Genomic DNA, 18,406 nt, shown 5'->3' with positions numbered 1-18,406 from the left:
AAACCCACAGCACAGACCAATTTTAAAGGGAAAAAAATTAACCTTTTGTTTTCCAGGCAAAGCATGACTCCTGTTCAAAATATACTTGCTATGGGTGGGCACTCTTTTTTCTTTTTACATTCCGATTTGATTTTCAGAGGAGGAACCCAGCCTGGTTAAGACTTAATTACCTCTATCTTTTCCGGTGCAGTTAGCAAAACCGTGGCAACCAAGGATCCAGCAGAAGCCCCTGCGAAACCCTTGACATCCTTCAGGAGTTTAGCGCCGTGTCTGTGCAATGCCGATGCTGCCCCCAAGTGGTAGATGCCCAGAAACCCACAGGCTGCGAAGGACAAGTTGATGTTCTTCATTCTAGCAGGAGACTGCCCAACCTTATAAAGAAAAAAACTGCGGTCAGCTGCCCAAGCATTCTATCATCCAAAACCAGCTTTCGTTCCCTGGCTTTCCTTTAACCTACAATGCTTTCTTTGAACTACAGTTGTTTTGGATTCTATTCAAACCCAGGACTCTTTCAAGAACTTTATTCTTTGGCCTTCTCACCTGGACCCAATATGGTCTTAAGTTTTAAAAAACTTCCTATTTGTTTAGTACAGAGAGGATGCCACCTAATAGTTACTTGGCAAGGAACAGATGTAAAAAATTGATACTGCCCTTCGTTTCTTGTTTGCTTGGGGGAAAAGTTATTAGACCCTGCATCAAATCTGAGGTCATCGGTTCATTTGTTTTTTCAAAGCACTACTTTAAATTTGAAACACAGGTTCTGGCTGCTTTCAAAACACTGATACACACAGTTGACCCATAAGGTAAACAAACTATTATTTTACAATACAGTGCATTTCATTACCAACTGTCAAGAAAAGCACAATCCCCCCCTCCCCCACAATAATTTCAGCATCGAGGTATACGCAGGAGGATTAGGGCCTCAAGGTCCTCAGCCACACAGGAAGCTCTAGGCCTGTTTCAAAACCACCACCACCACTAATAATAATTTAAAAAGAAAAACGGAGATCCTCACCGGGGAAGGTAGCAGGCGGCTTTGTGAAATGTCATTCCCGTCTCTTTTATACAGACTTGTGTCACATGTAAATATGAAAGGGCTGTGTCGCTTTCCAAAACCAGAGTGGTGGAATGAAATCATGAGCCAGGAGCCGGCCCTGCCCTTTCTCAGGTCTTCACGGTTTCTTAGGGCGCTTTAAGGGTCGCTATTCAGACTCTGACATGAGGCATATGGCCAGGACCTCTAATGGGGGGGAGGGGGAGACAGTGCCTTTGGCTCAGGACCTCCAATGGGGGGGGTCGGTGCCTTAGGCTGAATACCTCTAATGGAGGGAACGATGGCTTAGGCTCAGGACCTCCAATGGGGGCGTCGGTGCCTTAGGCTGAATACCTCTAATGGAGGGAACGATGGCTTAGGCTCAGGACCTCCAATGGGGGCGTCGGTGCCTTAGGCTGAATACCTCTAATGGAGGGAACGATGGCTTAGGCTCAGGACCTCCAATGGGGGCGTCGGTGCCTTAGGCTGAATACCTCTAATGGAGGGAACGATGGCTTAGGCTCAGGACCTCCAATGGGGGCGTCGGTGCCTTAGGCTGAATACCTCTAATGGAGGGAACGATGGCTTAGGCTCAGGACCTCCAATGGGGGCGTCGGTGCCTTAGGCTGAATACCTCTAATGGAGGGAACGATGGCTTAGGCTCAGGACCTCCAATGGGGGCGTCGGTGCCTTAGGCTGAATACCTCTAATGGAGGGAACGATGGCTTAGGCTCAGGACCTCCAATGGGGGCGTCGGTGCCTTAGGCTGAATACCTCTAATGGAGGGAACGATGGCTTAGGCTCAGGACCTCCAATGGGGGCGTCGGTACGGTGGCTTAGGCTCAGGACCTCCAAAGGGGGGAGGGACGGTGCCTTGGAAGCGGGGAGGAGGCCCAGCTGCTGCAGGGGAAGCTATTGTTGAGTGAAACAGAGAAGGAGCCACGTTGTAGGCCCCAGCGGGAGCTCTGACTTCATTTTGCAGGTGCGGAAGGAGAGGGGAGGGATGTGGGTGGCCATTTCCCAGGTGACCGCGGGGGTGGGGGTGGGGGTGGGGGTAGTCTCGTGGCCCCGCCCCGGCTGCCTGGACTAAAAAGAACTGAGGCTGCGGCTGAAACAGTCCCCACCCCCAGGACGGCCCGCCGGGACCCGCCTGGGTCCTCCCCTCCTGGCGGGGTCCCAGAATCCCCGGCCTACCAAAGCCAGCCGGACGCATCTCCGTGTTGACAGCACTTCCGCCCAATCCCGGGTCGCCCGCCCCTATCTCCCCGCCTCAAACGCTGAACAAAGAGGCGGGACCCGAATGTCTCTGAACGCTGCTTGGCCAGTCGGAACTGAGCCGCGCTAGCCGCGCTCCCGCCCCAGAAGGTCTCGGGTTCGCGATTGGCGCGGCCGCTCCGCGCGCGGCTTTGTGACGTCATAAGGGCGTCGCCCCTCCCCCGCCCGCTCCACGGAAGCCGCCGCATTCAATATGGCGGCATCCCGCCCGCCGCCGGACCGCGGTGTTCGCGAGCCAGGGCTTTTCCCTGTAGCGTCATGTCATCATCGAGACTAGACGTGGCCTTTAATCCTCGCAAGGCTTTGCGCGGATGCTCTCGGCCTGCGGCCACGAAACGCTGACCTTTAATGACCCTTCGCAGCCGTGCTCCGGAAGTGCTGGCTCCCCCCTGGCTTCTGCTTTCCGGAAGCGGTTCTCAGCCCTTTTTGCCCTCTAGAGCACTCCTGGAAGGTCAAACTGTTAGGGCCGGTTCAGAATTGGGCTTGAACGAACCTCAGCTTTTTATGGAAGGCGTTCGGTGTTCTTGTTTTTTGTTTTTGTTTCTTAAAACGCTTGGAGGGGCTGGAGAGATGGCACAGCGGTTAAGGGCATGGGCTGTTCACGCTAAGGACCCGGATTCGATTCCCACTACCCACAAGTCTGCTAACAACCGTCTGTGAGTGGACTTCCAGGGATCCAAAGCCCTCTCCTCTCGCTTTTGTGCAATGCAGGGCACATGTGCACTTACATATGTGCAGGCATGCTGTGGACTGGAGACATGGCTTGACGGTTAAGAGTACTAGCCGCTCCTGAGTTGAGACCACCCCTCCCCCCCAAAAAAAAGACTTTCTAGTATGTAAAAACACAAGTATATTCACAAAATGTTGGTGTGTAAAGTGAAAGGAACCAGATTGCGGTCCCCCGGCCTCCTGAAATGTGGAAAGTAGAACTGTGGTTTCTAAAGTTCATACCGATACAGCAGCCTGTATCGACTGAAGAGAATTGGCCCAAGTTTAAGTTAAGAGGCATGTGGCAGCAAAAGCTTGAGGTGAAACAAGATTCACAGAATCAAAATCTTGGAGGTGACATTAGCAGAGCAATAATTTCTGTGTGTGTGTGTGTGCCATGTCAGCAATTTGATTCAACAAGGTGAAAACTTTGTGTGGGGCCTGGAGAATATAAAAACTTTGGAATCGGTCATTTCAGGGAATGAAGGGAATATTGGTTCTCATCATACCTACCCACCAGAGTGTGAGTTCACGGATTGTAAGTCTCACCGAGCATCCAAATGCTTAGTAGTTTAACTCTTAAAATGTAAAGTTTGGTCCCTGATTTTCATTTTCTATTTCAGATTGTGTTTCCATGTAAATGCTTAGAAAGTTCAGCACCCCATATAGAGAAGAATACCATGTTTATTTCCTAAATTCATCACCTTTGTCATCTAACTACAAAGCAAAGCGCTTGGTGCCTAGTGTGTGATCAATACGTATTTGTTTTGGATGCTGGATTTAAGTAAATTACCATACTGGTCCACGTACATAGTAATGTAATTGCCCTTTAACAACATTTGCGAAGTAATTAACTTGCTTAATAGTGCTTTTCTATTTTCCTTAGTAATTAAGTCTTGAAGTAGTTTATTTGTTTAATCATTTATCATACAGTTATTAAGCATCTGTTTTGCAGCAAGTGTCATGCTTGCACAAGGGCTATAAAGTGGAAGAGAATTCAGCCTTGATCAGGGATGCAGAGTCCAGTGGGCTGACAGCCATCCAATGGGCAATCTTGCGAGCTCGATGTGAGAAAAGCCTTTGAATGAGGGAGTCACCCTCAACAGCACGTAGAACTGCCCAGGCCCGACGGCCCTTTTCCTGTGCCACACAAGGTTTGACTTGTAGCAGCTGCTCTCCCATTCACGCTTTCTCTAGGTCAGCTGTCCAAGGTTCACTATGCTCCAAAAATACTAAATGGAAAGTTTCCCAAACCTGCTAAGTTTTAAATGGCTTGTCACTCTGAGTCATGTAATGACATCTCCTGTGATCCTGGTCTCCCTGAGTCCATATGTGATAAATCACTTTGTCTGGTGTATCCACACTGTATACAGTACCCATTCGATAGTGATGGAGTAGCCATTTAGAATATCAATCAAGTGTAGTGCTATTGTAATTACATGCAAGTAATCCTTATTTTACTTAGTAATGGCCCGGATGAACAAGATTAATGAGTAGCCTGTTCCCAGTATGGACTGTACCTGACTTATAGATAGCAAATTTCCTTCTGTCCTCATATTTTGGAGAAACGGGAGGAGGAAGGAGGAAGAGGGAGGATGTTCCTCTTTGTTGTAGTTTGCTTCTCCACTGCTGTGACAAAACACTCTAACCAGTACCACTTTGGGTAGGAGAGGGATTGTTTTGTTTACATCTCCAGGGTCACAGTTCATCAGGGAGCCCAAGGTAGGAACTCAGGGCAGGAACCTGGAGGCAGGAGCTGAACCACAGGCCATGGAGGAACACTGCTTACTGGTTCGCTCCTGGTCCTTGCTGAACTTGGTTTCTTATACAATACAGAATGACCGGCACAGGGGCGGCACCACCCACAGCTATCTGGGCCCACTCACATCACTCACAAGAAAATGCCCCACAGACATGGCCACAGGTTACTCCCGTGGAGGCAGTTCCCTATTTGAGGCTCCCTCTACCCGGGTGTGTCAAGCTGACAACCAAAGCTGTCCAGCACACTCTTTCTGTGATGGCGATGAAGGTTGTTGGTCCTTTATGTCCCCACGTAACATTACCTCCCAAAGTCCTTATCAGCAAATATCATTAAAGACAGTGTTAGAGGGGACTGGATAGATGGCTCAGCAGATAAAAGCACTGAGTGCTCTTCCAGAGGACCTGTTTTCCATTCCCAGCACCCACACGGTCGCTAAGAACCATCCATCATTCCAGTTTCAGGGGAATCTGGTGCCCTCTTCTGACCTCTGCAGACACTGACGTGCATATAGGCAATACACTCATACACGTAAAATTGTAATACAATATTTTAAAATGAAAGTAGTGTTATAGAGTCAATATAGAAATCGAGAGGAAGTAAAATTCAGCCCTCAGTCTCTCCTGCCAAGCTACTTTGCTTGTAGTGTGGCCTATAGTATGCAATAGTATTTTTTTTTTTAAAGACAAGATCTCACCATGTAGCCCGGTGTGGACTGGAGCTTTCTGTACAGACCAGGCTGACCTGGAAATCGGAGAGTTCCTGCCTCTGCCTCCTGAGTGCTGGAATGAAAGGTACATCCCACAGTGCCCAGTGATCTTAGCATAATAACACATTACTAATTCTGTTGTTTATGCCACCATGGTCTTTGCAATGCCCTCCCCATCCTGCTTCCTAACTCCTCATACTTGTCACCCTCCTTTAAAATTGTGAGTAATTAATCCTGATGAACAGATTGGATGCAGGCATTTTAATCTCAATGGACCCTGTGTGAGTCCTGCCCTTTCCACAAGGGCATCAAGTAACCCATGCTTACACAGACCCTATACATGGTTTATTTACTACTGCCTAGTAGGGGATTTTTTTCAGTCACTGCTTAGAATTCCCCTTTGGAAGCTGCAGATGCAGAGGAACTTTTCCACTTTTCCGTGCTTGAGTATCTCTAAGGACAAAGGCAGACAATGAGTGTGAAAGTTGTCGATGCATGACTAGATTTCAGGAGCTGGCCTGAAAATATTCTTCAGAGGGAAAGGAGCTGCGGCTGAGGAATGCACAGCGAAGGACAGGTCTCCGTGTGGTGACAGCTCCTCAGGATGCAGATGCGTATGAAATGTATACTGAGCTCAAAGGCTTTTTCCTGTGGGTGCTTCCCATATTATTATTCTGTATAATTCCTTGACAGTGCTTTTGATGTGGCCTTAGGTAAGTGTAAGGCAGAGCAGATGAGCTTTCACACATCTGTGCTTAGTGTATATGAGACAGTGGGGTCAAACTTTGGGTGCCAGGTGGTAGAGGTGAGAAAACAATGTATTACAGAGCCCTGAATCTTTAAAAACAAAACAAGAACAACAAAAAACTCCTCACCAGACAGAGACTGTTCCTGTGGAACAGGGCCTCTCTCGACATGGCTGCTCATGGTCTGACATTTGAACAGACATAAAGCATCCCTTCAGTCCCTCAGATAACTTTCTTATAGCGGAGAGGGTTATTGGGGAGGTATTATCGATGTCCAATAAGTAATACTGTTGAGTAACGAACAGGTGGAGTGCTGTGGTGCCTAATGCTTTAGAAAATTTGTCGAAATACTCTGTGTTAAGTTGATGGACTTGTGCTGTTAGCCTAAGAAGCATCCCAGGATGAAAGGTTTAGTTTTGTTGTTACCCTACATCAAAGAGAGAATCAAAGACCTTGGCCTATGGTTGTCCTTGCATCTCTGGGAGACTGATGCTGTGATAATCCATGGGCCAAAGTCTAACGCACGGTCAGAGGCCTTCAGGAACACTTTGCATCTTTGAGTTCTACAACCAACATTTGCTGAAAATTGTTTGTTTTCTTTCTTTTTTTTTTTTTGATTTTTCATTTTTTATAACATTATTTGCTAAACAATATATTGTAACTATGTGCACTGCACTAACATAGTATTAGCTATCATAAAAATCACCTAGACATTACTTAAAATATCTCAGAGGCTGCATGTAGATTACCTGCAAGTGACTGGTTACTTTTAATATTCCAGATTAAAGGTCCAGACATTTGGTCCTGGATCCCATGGAAAATGTCTTGTTTTTCTAAGTACCTACTTCTGTGTGTTGGGCCCACACTAGTAATAATTAGTACCCACCCGTATTCCCCGTCTCCTCTAATCCAGTCCTTTATATTTCAAAGACTTTTACAGACGTGATGAAAACTAGAAATTTATGATACATGGAACATGAAGGGATAATTTTTTTTTTTACCTCCACACACAGGCGGTGACTGTAAACGTAGGTCTTCATAATTCCAAAGCTTATAATCAGGCTGACCTTCCCTACATCTTTCTAAAAACACATCAATAAAATGAGATGTGGCGGGGGGTGTACCATGCATGCGTGACGTGTGCTTGTGAAGGTCAGCGCTGATGTCACGTCTCTTCCTCAGTCACTCTCCACCATTTATACTGAAGCAGGATTTCTCAGTTGAACACGGAGCTAGCCAGCTTGTCCCAGAAAGCTTGACTTTCTGCTTTCTCAAAGTTGGGGCTTTCAGGTGGACCGCCCCACTTGCCTGGCATTTATGTGGGTCCTGGGGATGTGAACCCAGGTCCTTATACTGGTGCAGGAAATGCTTTACCCTCTGAGGCATCTCTCCAGCCCTGAAATCATGTCCTATCATGTGTCAAGCATGGTGCCATCTGCCTGCTACAAGCCTCTGATTCATACTGTGCTTTAGTTCCTCCTCTACTTAGAAGTTGTCATTTGTGTTCATTTTTGTGCAAATTTGTCATTTCATTAAAAATGTTCAGTTAATAAATGTGTCACATTATTTATTTACAGCATTTAGAGAAGTCGTTCATGTCCGGAAAAGGAAAAGAAAGCCTAATAATTAATTCCACTTAGCCTTCCCTATCGATGAGTCACAACACAAGCTCTGTTTGATGAGCTCCTTTCCTGGAACCTGTGCTGCGAAAGGGGTTCTTGTAGAAGGAGTGCCCTGTAGGTACGAACTTGTGGAACATGATCTTACTACTCTTCAAGATCTAAAGTCCAGATAAATCCTGTGTCTAATCACTTGTCTTCAGGCCTGAATAAAGTTAAATAAATTTACGACTAGCCTCCCTCGGCATATCTGGAAAACACAACAAAGAAAAGCCAGGAGATGAATTTGGCTTTAGTTTGCTGTCTTCTCTTGCCACGATGTCTTGTCCCATTTTTCTGCCCCACGAAGCCGTTCTTCTCCTTCCAGGCCTGCGTTAGAGTCTGTCTTCGGAATGCCCTCACCTACCTTTCTTTTATTTGTTTGCGGGTTTCAGTGTGTGTTGTGTATGTCCTTTGCTTTGTTCTGTCTATTGGGCCAAGGCCTCCTTCTGTAGCCCAGGCCAGCCGTGAGCTTGTGGCTGCCGTCCTGCCTCCCCTCTGAGGTGCTCACATGACAGAGGACAGAATCATGCACAGTTTGGTTTTTTAATTTTTGTATTTTTTAATCATGTATACGTGTTTGTCTCCTTGCTTTTGTGACCGTGGATGTACTGCATACAGAGCCCGGAAGAGGGCTGCTGGTGCCCTGGACTTGGACTTACAGGCAGCTTGAGAGTCCTCAGATCTCAGCACCCTTCCTCTCTGAGCCATCCTGCAGCCCCTGCTTGTTTGTTTTCAGGATTTTTGCTTCTCACTGCGTAGCTCCTAGGGTGGCCTTGTTTGTGATTCTGCTTCCTTAGCCTATTGAAAGTGAAGGTTGCTAATACGTACAACAGGGGGGTTGTAGTTAGGCACCTGCACGTGGCATGTTTCATGTATCTGAGCCTTGTTTCCTGAAGAAAATAATGCTAATGCTAATATTTCAGAAGTTTAGAGGTAGATTAACGTGTATCACTGGACCAAGCAGGCCACAAAGTTTGTGAAACTACCTTTTTTTTTTTCATATTAGTTTTCTGTTTTTCTTGCCCTTGTTTTTATTTCAAGTGTCACGCTGTGCTGTGTTTATCAGTGGAAAAATCTTTTTCATATTTGCCTCCAAATCCTAGGGAAATACTGCTTGTGTTAGCTTGGGGTTACTGTGACAAGTACCTGCAGTAGTCGGCTTGTGGAAAGTTCTTTCTGGCTTTACTGTCCAGATTTCCATCCATGGTCGGTTGGTCCTTTGGTCCCTGACATGGCCGTGGGGCACAGTGGCCATCTGGCATAGGATTGCTGTGGTTTGAGTGTCCCTGAAGACGATGTGTTCAAGGCCTCCTTCCTGTTTTTTTTGTTTGTTTTTCCTGTCGTTGTTGTTGAGGGAGGTCTTTTGACAGAAACTCACCAGGGAACATATTTCTTAACTGACTCAGTATTCCATCACCCAGCTTGGGTCTGCTGTTACTATGTGCTCGTGGGGCGTGTCTGAGAGGTGGTGAGCAAGAGCAGATGGAATCTTCCAACCCATGTTGGCAGATAAACTGTTACAAATTTCACAGTAGCTCCAGCAAAGCAATAGTCTAGGGGAACCTGTATTTTGTTATTATTGTCTATTTTGGAGTAATGGGTTTTGAACCCATGACTTGCTAGACAAGTGCTGCTTGGAGAGCCTTGTACAGAGTCCTTTGCACACACGGTTCAGTTCAACTACATAAGTTCCATGTCGAAGAAGTTGCCCTGTTCAGGAATACTGTCCTGTCCTCTGCTCCCCCCCCCCCCAAGTAGCAGCACCTGCTAAGGACTGAGCCATCATCACACACCTCCTTGGAAACATTTCAGTTGTGAACTATACTGCAATGTATTTTTTTATTTATTCCAAATCCTGTGTGACAGAAAATTAACAAAGAAGCAACTTTCTTGTGTTCTTGAAATGACACTCTTTTGACATTTGATTATTATAAAATGGAAAAATAATTGATTCTATTTTTATGGTTCTATTCTTGAGAGTCATTGCTTAGTTAAGAATGCTTTCTCAGCTGAGAGAAAAAGCAGAAATCATTCATTACATATGACTAAAGCAAATTGTTATTGTAGTATACTTGTTCAAAGGGTGGGTTTGAAATGTCACACAAAATTCAGTATGTGAGGTAATCTTATGCTAATGAGTTCACTCCACCCATTTCACATAAGTATTTCACAATGTCTTCCTCTATGGGGTATATACATTGCCCTTCTTATTTGAGACAGTAGTTTAAATTTAGAGAATGGAGCTAAGGTGAGCAGCCTGGAGGCTGGTGGGAGGAAAGGAAAAGCTTTGGAGGCCAGGTTTCCTGGTCGCAGTTCAAGCATCTTGGGATTGGCACTCAGTTTGCACCTACTGCCCCGTGTCCTGTCGGGAAATCATTCATTACATATGACTAAAGCAAATTGTTATTGTAGTATACTTGCTCAAAGGGTGGGTTTGAAATGTCACACAAAATTCAGTATGTGAGGTAATTTCACAATGTCCTCCTCTATGGGGTATATACATTGCCCTTCTTATTTGAGACAGTAGTTTAAAATTAGAGAATGGAGCTAAGGTGAGCAGCCTGGAGGCTGGTGGGAGGGAAAGGAAAAGCTTTGGAGGCCGGGTTTCCTGGTCGCAGTTCAAGCATCTTGGGATTGGCACTCAGTTTGCATCTACTGCCCCGTGTCCTGTCCGGAAGTCCACAGCCCCTGTGTGTATATCATGGTGAAATATGGCAGCCCTCAGCACTAGCCTTTCCATAACCGCTGTTCAGACAGACGTGGTAGCATCTTGTTTCTCCCCGTCCACATTTGTGGGAGACAGAATGGTGGAATGGAAGTCGTTGATCCCTCAGTGATGGGCAGCGTGGTGAATGCTGTGGGGCAAGGATTGGGAGCTGATGGGCAGCCTGCATTGTGTTTTTCCACCTGGACCCATTTGTGCTGAGTTTGGACCAACTTGACAGAAACTGGAGACTTGGAAAGAGGGAGCCTCAATCGCAGGTGCGTCCCGCAGACTGGCCTGTGGGCATACCTGGGAGACAGTTTTTGGATGCTAATCGATGTCAGTGGCAGTCCCGAGCAGGTGGGCCTGGGCCGTATAAGAAAAGTAGCTGGGGGGAATGGGGGACATGGATGGGGGAGGGGGACTAAATTGGAGTAAGAGCTGGTGTTTGAAATTACAAAAGCCCAATAAAAAGTAAAATAAAATAAAAAGAGACGTTGCTGAGCAAGCCAGGGGAGCCAGCCAGTAAGCAGCATTCCTCTATGGTCTGCCCTGTACTTCCTGAATCCAGGTTCCTGCCTTGACTTCCCACCCCGACTTTCCTCAGTGGCAGATTGGGACCTATGAACTGTGAAAGGAAGTAAACCCTTTACTCCCCAAGTTGGGTTTTGCCAGTGCTTTACTACAGCAGCAGAGCTGCAAATTAATACAAGGTCTGATGTCGCCAGACTGCCTTCTGACACTGATATTTGTTTCTAGATGTTTATACCCCTAGGTAAGTGCTGCTCTCCACCTGGGTCAGAGAGGCTTCATCTCGCAGTAGGCCGACGTTGATACGGAGACTCATAACTGGGCAAGGTGCTAAAATAAAGGGGGACTGAGTGCTCTTAGATGGGTCAGGCATATCCGCTGCCCCAAGGCTCAGGGAACATTGAAGAAGACGAGGCAGAAAGAAATGGAAGAGCCAGGGGATAGGAAGGGATCCTGTGAGACGCAGGGCATGGGAATGGGTGCTTGGAGACGCGCTGTTCTGGATATGGCATGGCTCTCGTACTCATGCGTTCACTATAGCTGTGCTCACTCGCACGGTATTGAGCCAGTCAATGTTTCAGTAAGGATGGGGAGGGGCTCATGAGGCCTCACTCCTAGGCTCAGGACCCATTGGTCATTGATGCTTACTAGCGGGGAAGGACTCAGTTTTCTTTGGTAGGTTTTCTGTGCTCCAGGGGGTGAGCTCATGCCCTTACACCAATGGACGACACTGACACTAGTTGAACCCTGTGGGATTTGAAAAGAGACTACATGAAGGTGTGTGTGTCGGGGGCCGGGGGGCATGTTGGGAGGGATCAGGAAGAGTGGGACCTGCATAGCCGGGTATAGATGTGCTCAAGATATAGTGTGTACATATATGAAACTGTTAAACAAAACCAAAACTTTAAAAAGATGAAAAAAACAAGAAAGAAGAATGTTAAACTTATTTCCCCAGATCGTCTGGACAGTAAGGGAACGCGGCTAAGAAAAGAAATCTACGTTCAAATCAGAGCCTGCACTCAGGACCCTTTTACTAGCAAATAATCAACACAAGCTGGTTTCATTATATACTGCGTTGCGAAGCTGATATCATTGGGGCCACTGGCTTCCCCCTGGTTGTTTATCGATTGCTCTCAAAGAGTTCAGAAACTAATCCTTGATTTTTTTTCGAGAAATGCAGTTATGATGATAGTAGCTATTAAGAGTGGCAGAGTCTCAGAAATGTTTGCCCTTACTTAATGAACGACTTTCAGAAGGAGGTAATGTATCCTGCAAGGTTACACACATAATCCCACAAAAATTGGTGCCATGGGCATCTGACCTGGGTGCAGACATAGGGTTTCCTTGCATATTTATCTTCCATAACTGCTTCCAGACTGCCCCCTGCTGGCTGCTACGAATCCACTCACGGGAAGCCACAATTCCCTGTAATGAGACCTGACTGTGAACTTTAGTGCAGTCCAATCTACTACGCAGATGCTGTCCTTCTCCACGTCATTTCCACAGACAAGTCAGAAGATAATCAGGTCCATTGTCTTTAGATTCATGCAGCCTCTGACGGGCAGCTGTAGGCTTTTGATTTTTAAATATTTTATTCATTATTTTTATTTTATGTGTATGAGTGTATTGCCTGCATGCAGGTAAGTGCACCCACATTGTGCAATGCCCGCACAAGACAGAAGAGGCTGTCGGGTCCCCTGGAACTGAGTTACAGTTGTTAGCTGCCATGTGGGTGCTGGGAATCAAACCCGGGTCTTCTGCAAGAACAGTCAGTGTTCTTAACCGCTGAGCCATCTTTCATGTCCAGGTTTTTGATTTTTACATTGCTAGATACTGAACCTGTGACATGCCTTCTAGGCAAGCCACACCTCCAGCATGCCTTTGTTATATACATGAGTTATCACTGAACTCTTAATACAAAATTAAATTTACGAGGCTGGCCTGCAGTTCAGCGGTTGGATACTTACCCATGGATGCACAAGGACCTGGATTTCCTCCCTCGCACTGAAAATAATAGTAATAGCAGCAATAATAATAATAATAAATAATGCCCTTGCACTGGGACTGTAACCCAGTGGTAGAGTACTTGCTTGTCATGTGCAAAGCCCTGGATTCCATCCCCAGCACTTCAAATTACCGTAACAACAAAAATAATAAGCAAATGGTGCTCTTGGGCTCTTGGACTGGAGCTCAGAGCTGGAATACTTATCTAGCATGGACAAGAGCTGCATTTCATCCTTAGTGCTGGTAATAATAAGTAATGCTTTGGGGCTGGGACTGTAGCTCAGTACTATTGTGCTTGCCCTCAGTACATGTGGAAGACCTTGGGTTCCATTCCCCGTATGGCAAAATAGAAAAAGAAAATGAAACAAATGAAATATGTGAACAGTTTTTGAAAAGAAGAATTTGTTTAACATTGGTCATTTTTTCCCGTTTGTGCACACATCCTTTATCTTAATTCTGTGGAGTAACTGATGATTTCAAAGACAGATGCTTTCCATTCTATACAGAGTGAAAACCCAGCGGTTGCACGATGCAGATGCCTTCTTTAGAACATTTACTTTTTTATTTTTTCACGCCCTCAATTTATGTGATCACAGAGTGAGTGATCTAAGATCATTAAGTGCACACAAACATCTTGCTTCTAGGCATCTTTGTTACTCAGATTTCTGATTGTTATTTTAGCACAAAATATAGTTGATAATAAAAAGGGGTCAAATATATCAGATATTGGTGTATGACTAATTTACTAGGCTCATCAACACCTGGATGACTTTTCTCACCCACTGTTTGTAACAACCACTCTGTGAGAAATGGATATCATCATAAATTTATAAATTATGACATGTATGTTCATACTAGAAATATTAGCTGTGTGAATGACCACTTTGCGGGGACAAGGTCTCTTACTGGCCTTGCCAATTAGGCTACCCTGACTGGCCAGTGAGCCTTAGAGATCCTCCTGTCTCTGCCTTCAAGGCATGGACTACAAGTGCATCCCGCCATGCCTGATTTTAAGTGGTTGCTGGGGATCGAAACTAGAGCCTCATACTTGCATGGCAAGTACTCTACTGACTGAGCTAGCACCTTATCTCTGCTTGTTGGCTCTCTCTCTCTCTCCCTCTCTCTCTCTCTCCCTCTCCCTCTCTTTCATTCATTAGTTCGGAGACTGCGGAAATTAGAAAAGTAATTTTTTTTTTTTTTTTTTTTTTTTGAATAGTTTTTTTGTCTAGCCCCAGCTGGCCTGTAACTCACACCTAAACCACACTGGCCTTGCTCTCACAGAGATCCGCCTGACCCTGCCTTCCGCGTGCAGAGATTGATGGCATTCCCTACCACAGCCAGCTCTCCTGCTGGCCTTTTTATAGGTGCTTTGCATGTCACAGTGAGGGACACCGGTATCTGTCGTAGCAACAGCTACCCACTGAAATCCAGCAGTCTGAACCTTCTGAGGAGGTTCACACCCAGACCAGAAGGGATCCCACCCAGACCAGTTTCTGCAGCCAGCCTTCACCTACAAATGACCTGACTGTAAGCTGAATACTGACCATGGGCATTACACGGGAGGAATTGAGAAGCCGCTTTAATCAAGAATGTGTCCTGGTTCCAGAAAACGGTTAGAGCTCTTGGACAGCTGCCTTCAAAGGTATCCGGCTGGTGCCCTAGAGGGGCAAGTGGTGAGCAGAGAGTGCAGGGAGGGTCCTTTTCTCCAGGCTGGAGGAAGGCTGTCTCTGTAGCTGGAGAGATGTAACTGTGGGATGGTCTCTGTAGCTGGAGAGGCGTTCTGATCTTTTCATGAGCCCAGCACTCTGCAGAGAGACACACATGGACATGTTTCCTAAAAGCTCATGGGTATCCATGTGTGACAGATCTGACAAAATGATGCATGCAGCACTGGAAAATTCTGGTTCTCAAACCACACAGTTGTCAGTGCTGAGAGTAATTTTCTCCTGCAGTTTACTAATTGATTATATGGCTTCCAGGGACCCTTCAGCAGGAAGACTCATTTGAATAGGCAAGGGCAGGCTGCCAACAGGCTTATTGGCAGTCTGAGGAGGCCGCGGATATTCACAGGGAATACATTCACAAGGACTGGATGGATTGCGTTCAGGTTGCCGAATTCACATACAGGTTTTAAGATCAAACAGACCATTAATATATATATTTAATTCATTCTAGAAATGATCATTCAGCCTGTCCATTGATGCTTTTACACACACAGATACACGGAGACACTCAGGCACACACAAATCCGCACAAGTACACACAGACAGACAGACACACACACGAAGTTCAATTGGCACGGCTTAAAGATAGGTAGGCCTTTATTCCTCTGATTCATGCAGGCTTCTGGTTTGAATCCAAATTCTACTGTTCTGCCAGTATGTCCTTGTGAAGGGTACCTGAGATCTCCGTGCCTGTAATACCTGTAATCCCAGCACTTGGGAGCCTGAGGCAGGAGGATTTCAAGCTTAATGTCAGCATGTCTCAGAACACTTTTTTTATTATTATTAACTTGATTTTTTATTATTTTATTTTTATTTATTATTTATTATTTTAGTATAGCAAGTACAAAAATGTGAATTACTAAAATAAGAATGAAATGAAATGGTTACCATAGAAAGGCCCTAATGAAGAATACCTTTTCTCCCTAGATGAAAGATAAATCCTCAGGAAATTCAGCTCCCTGCGACTGAGTATGTTTTATAATTCTAATTCATTCTTCTTGTAATTTATAAAGCTGGCATTATTAAAATATTCATATCTTTGAGCTAATGTGGCATAACAAATTTAATTTGCAAAACGAAGACAGGAGCAGAGGGTGATCTATAATCACATTTTCTGATAAGGCTATTCTTACGGGCATTCTGATATAAAGGACAATGCCAGTCATAGTTTACAGTACCACAGAAATTTCTGAATAAACTGTTAGAAAATAATGAAATACAGAATTTTGGAGGAAAGGTGTCATCAGAGTTTAGTTTTTATGAGTGCATAGATCCATGCCCTTTTCCTTCATAGGCTTCTTTAGAATGAGCTGAATATCCAGGGCTGTTGTATTCACATGGGAGCCTCTCCAGTTCCATGCAGGGTGATAGCTGGGAAAGGATGAAGACTGGATGATGGGTGGGTAGGAAGAGCTTGAGCTTGCCCTGAGCCTTGGACAGGATTCCAGTTAGCACACAGGTCGCTCTCTGCAAAAGGGACAGGGATGCTATAGGAGGTAGGGCCTAGTTGGGAAGGTCTTCACGTTGGTAGTGAGGTCCCATGAAATCGGTAATGGTCCCTTGGCTGCCTTCCCCCTTTGCATCCCAGCTTTGGGCACGACAGTTTTGTTCATCCACAAGCAGCCACTGTGATGTGTTTCCTCACCACAGGCCCAAAAGCAGTGGGGCCAACAGGTCATGGACTGGTATTTCAAAATAGTGAGACAAAATGAACCTTTCTTCTTCCTAAATTGATTTCCTCGGGTGTTTATGACAGCAGCGGAAAGCTGACTAATACAAACTAATTAGCAAGTTCTTTTCGTGACTGGCGCTTTGGCAGTATGTCTCCCGGACAGCCTGCCTGTCACTCAGGTTTCCAACACATTTCATTGACTACCTACAGTCTGATCCCGTGGTAGATATGCCAAGGACTATTAGAGTTTATCATTCATTGCTATATTTCTGTGGCAAAATGGTCTTACGTCAAGACTGTTTGGTTTGTTGTCTGTTGGAGGAAAATAAAGATGGACTTGCAGGGTTTCCTTGTGACTAAGCTTGTTATTTGAAGGGCCATTTGTTATGTCTATGAAACTGTCTTAGTCCAAATACCATATCAGAGTGGCTTATTAACAGCATCAATGGATTGCTCACAGTCCGTGAGGCTGAAAATCAAGGTCACAACATGGCAGATTTGGTCTCTGGTGACGGCTGCTTCCTAGCTCGTAGATGGTGCATTCCTATTGTGTCATGTGGCAGAAGGAGCAGGCAGCTCTTTGGGGTCTTTATAAAGACACTAATCCCATTCATTAGGCTCATGACCCTGTCCCTTACCCTCCCATTGGCTGAATGTCCCAACACCACTACCATGATCGTGGGTATTTTAATAGATAAACTGGGGCAGGAGCATGACACACACATATCTAGACCACAACTAGCAGTGATTAGAATGACTAGTCCTAATCGTCATAGTAGTAATTATAGCAGTTAAGTAGGAAGACAAAGTGAAGGAGACCAGCAGTGTTTGTAAAGTAGCTGCAATGGTGGATATTTATTGAGCTAAGGTGCTGGGGGCATTCATATGAAACTGTGAAATATAGTACCGTGAAACAAGAGTGAACATTCTCATTTACAGTTAAAGTTCAGAGAGTGTAAATTCCTTGTACTAATTGATTGAGGTAACAACGGGTGGATTTGAACATCAAGCCCTTGTAGAAGGAGGGCCATGGGTCTCCGCTTTCTTTCCACCATTTAGAATAACGACCTGGGCCTCCTCATTCTATTCGTTCCTTCTATAACTTCAGACTGTATTACTGTGTCTGAAGACTGTGTCTTTTGAAGCCACAATTCCCTCACCTATAAATGGTTGGGGGTAATGGAGCTGGAGATGTAGCAGTGTTAGAGCACCTGACTTGCAGGGTTCCATCCCCAGCACTGGGCAAACAAGGACCTGACAGTCATAATCAGTTGACTTTCTCATAGGGTTTATGTACGAACAATTTTCTTTTTTTCTTTTTGTGAGAAAAAGTCTCACTGTGTAGCCCTGACTGACCTGGAACTCACTGTGTAGACCAGGCTGACCCTGAACTCACAGAGATGTGAACAGTTTTTTGAAAGGATGATGTTGACAAAGCATTTTACGTTATAAACTTTATGAAGGAATGGTGGTTATTACTGGTGGTTGATGTTGTCTTTTAGATGTGGTACTCATGTTAGCTTGGGGGTAATGAATCAATAAGGAGAAAAGGCTTATTTGACTCATGGTTTTAGATATGTTGACCCATGAGTGTAGTTTGTGTCAAGTTGAGAAAAATCTAACCAACACAAACAGGAAGTCAGCCAACACAGGCATGTTCTTATGGAAATACCCAGTTTGGATATTTTCAACTCAAGCAGAAAGGTTTTTCCTTTGGGGATGTTGTAGTCAAAATCCATCGGACTAAGTCTAAGGACAGTAAATTTCCTACCACCTGGTGTTACTGAATGACTTACCTGCTTATAGAATCAGTCTAGGGATGGAGCAATGTCTTCAAACTTTAGTGCAGTAAGTTGGAGTAGACGGGACGATTTGGCAGT

At 45.3% G+C, this 18,406-nt stretch overlaps 1 protein-coding gene and 1 long non-coding RNA gene across 5 annotated transcripts in view; one reads left to right on the top strand and one right to left on the bottom strand.

The window, feature by feature from the left end:
• The window catches only part of Pnpla4 (patatin like phospholipase domain containing 4), a 39,369-nt gene extending 36,670 nt beyond the window's left edge, over positions 1 to 2,699 (bottom strand). Inside the window, exons 1-2 of one of the 4 annotated variants that reach the window (XM_029565186.1) lie at positions 2,652 to 2,699; positions 171 to 371 (exon numbers count right to left, since the gene is read on the bottom strand). In XM_029565186.1, coding sequence (XP_029421046.1) covers positions 171 to 350 — 180 coding nt within the window. In that variant the 5' untranslated portion in view covers positions 351 to 371; positions 2,652 to 2,699. Of the gene's footprint in view, positions 1 to 170; positions 372 to 1,015; positions 1,846 to 2,227; positions 2,375 to 2,651 lie in introns of those variants that run through there. The other 3 variants (XM_029565185.1, XM_008836719.3, XM_008836718.3) reach the window with 3 other exon arrangements.
• A 523-nt stretch (positions 2,700 to 3,222) lies between these two features.
• Positions 3,223 to 9,572, top strand: LOC115071002. The gene is made up of 3 exons (XR_003850104.1): positions 3,223 to 3,554; positions 5,461 to 5,569; positions 7,808 to 9,572. It is a non-coding gene; the product is annotated as an uncharacterized LOC115071002 (long non-coding RNA).
• Positions 9,573 to 18,406: the final 8,834 nt, after the last annotated feature.

The sequence above is a fragment of the Nannospalax galili genome, unplaced genomic scaffold (genome assembly GCF_000622305.1).
Source record: "Nannospalax galili isolate Female #2095 unplaced genomic scaffold, S.galili_v1.0 scaffold458, whole genome shotgun sequence".
Classification (NCBI taxonomy): domain Eukaryota; kingdom Metazoa; phylum Chordata; class Mammalia; order Rodentia; family Spalacidae; genus Nannospalax; species Nannospalax galili.
This window is presented reverse-complemented; position numbering and strand designations above follow the sequence as displayed.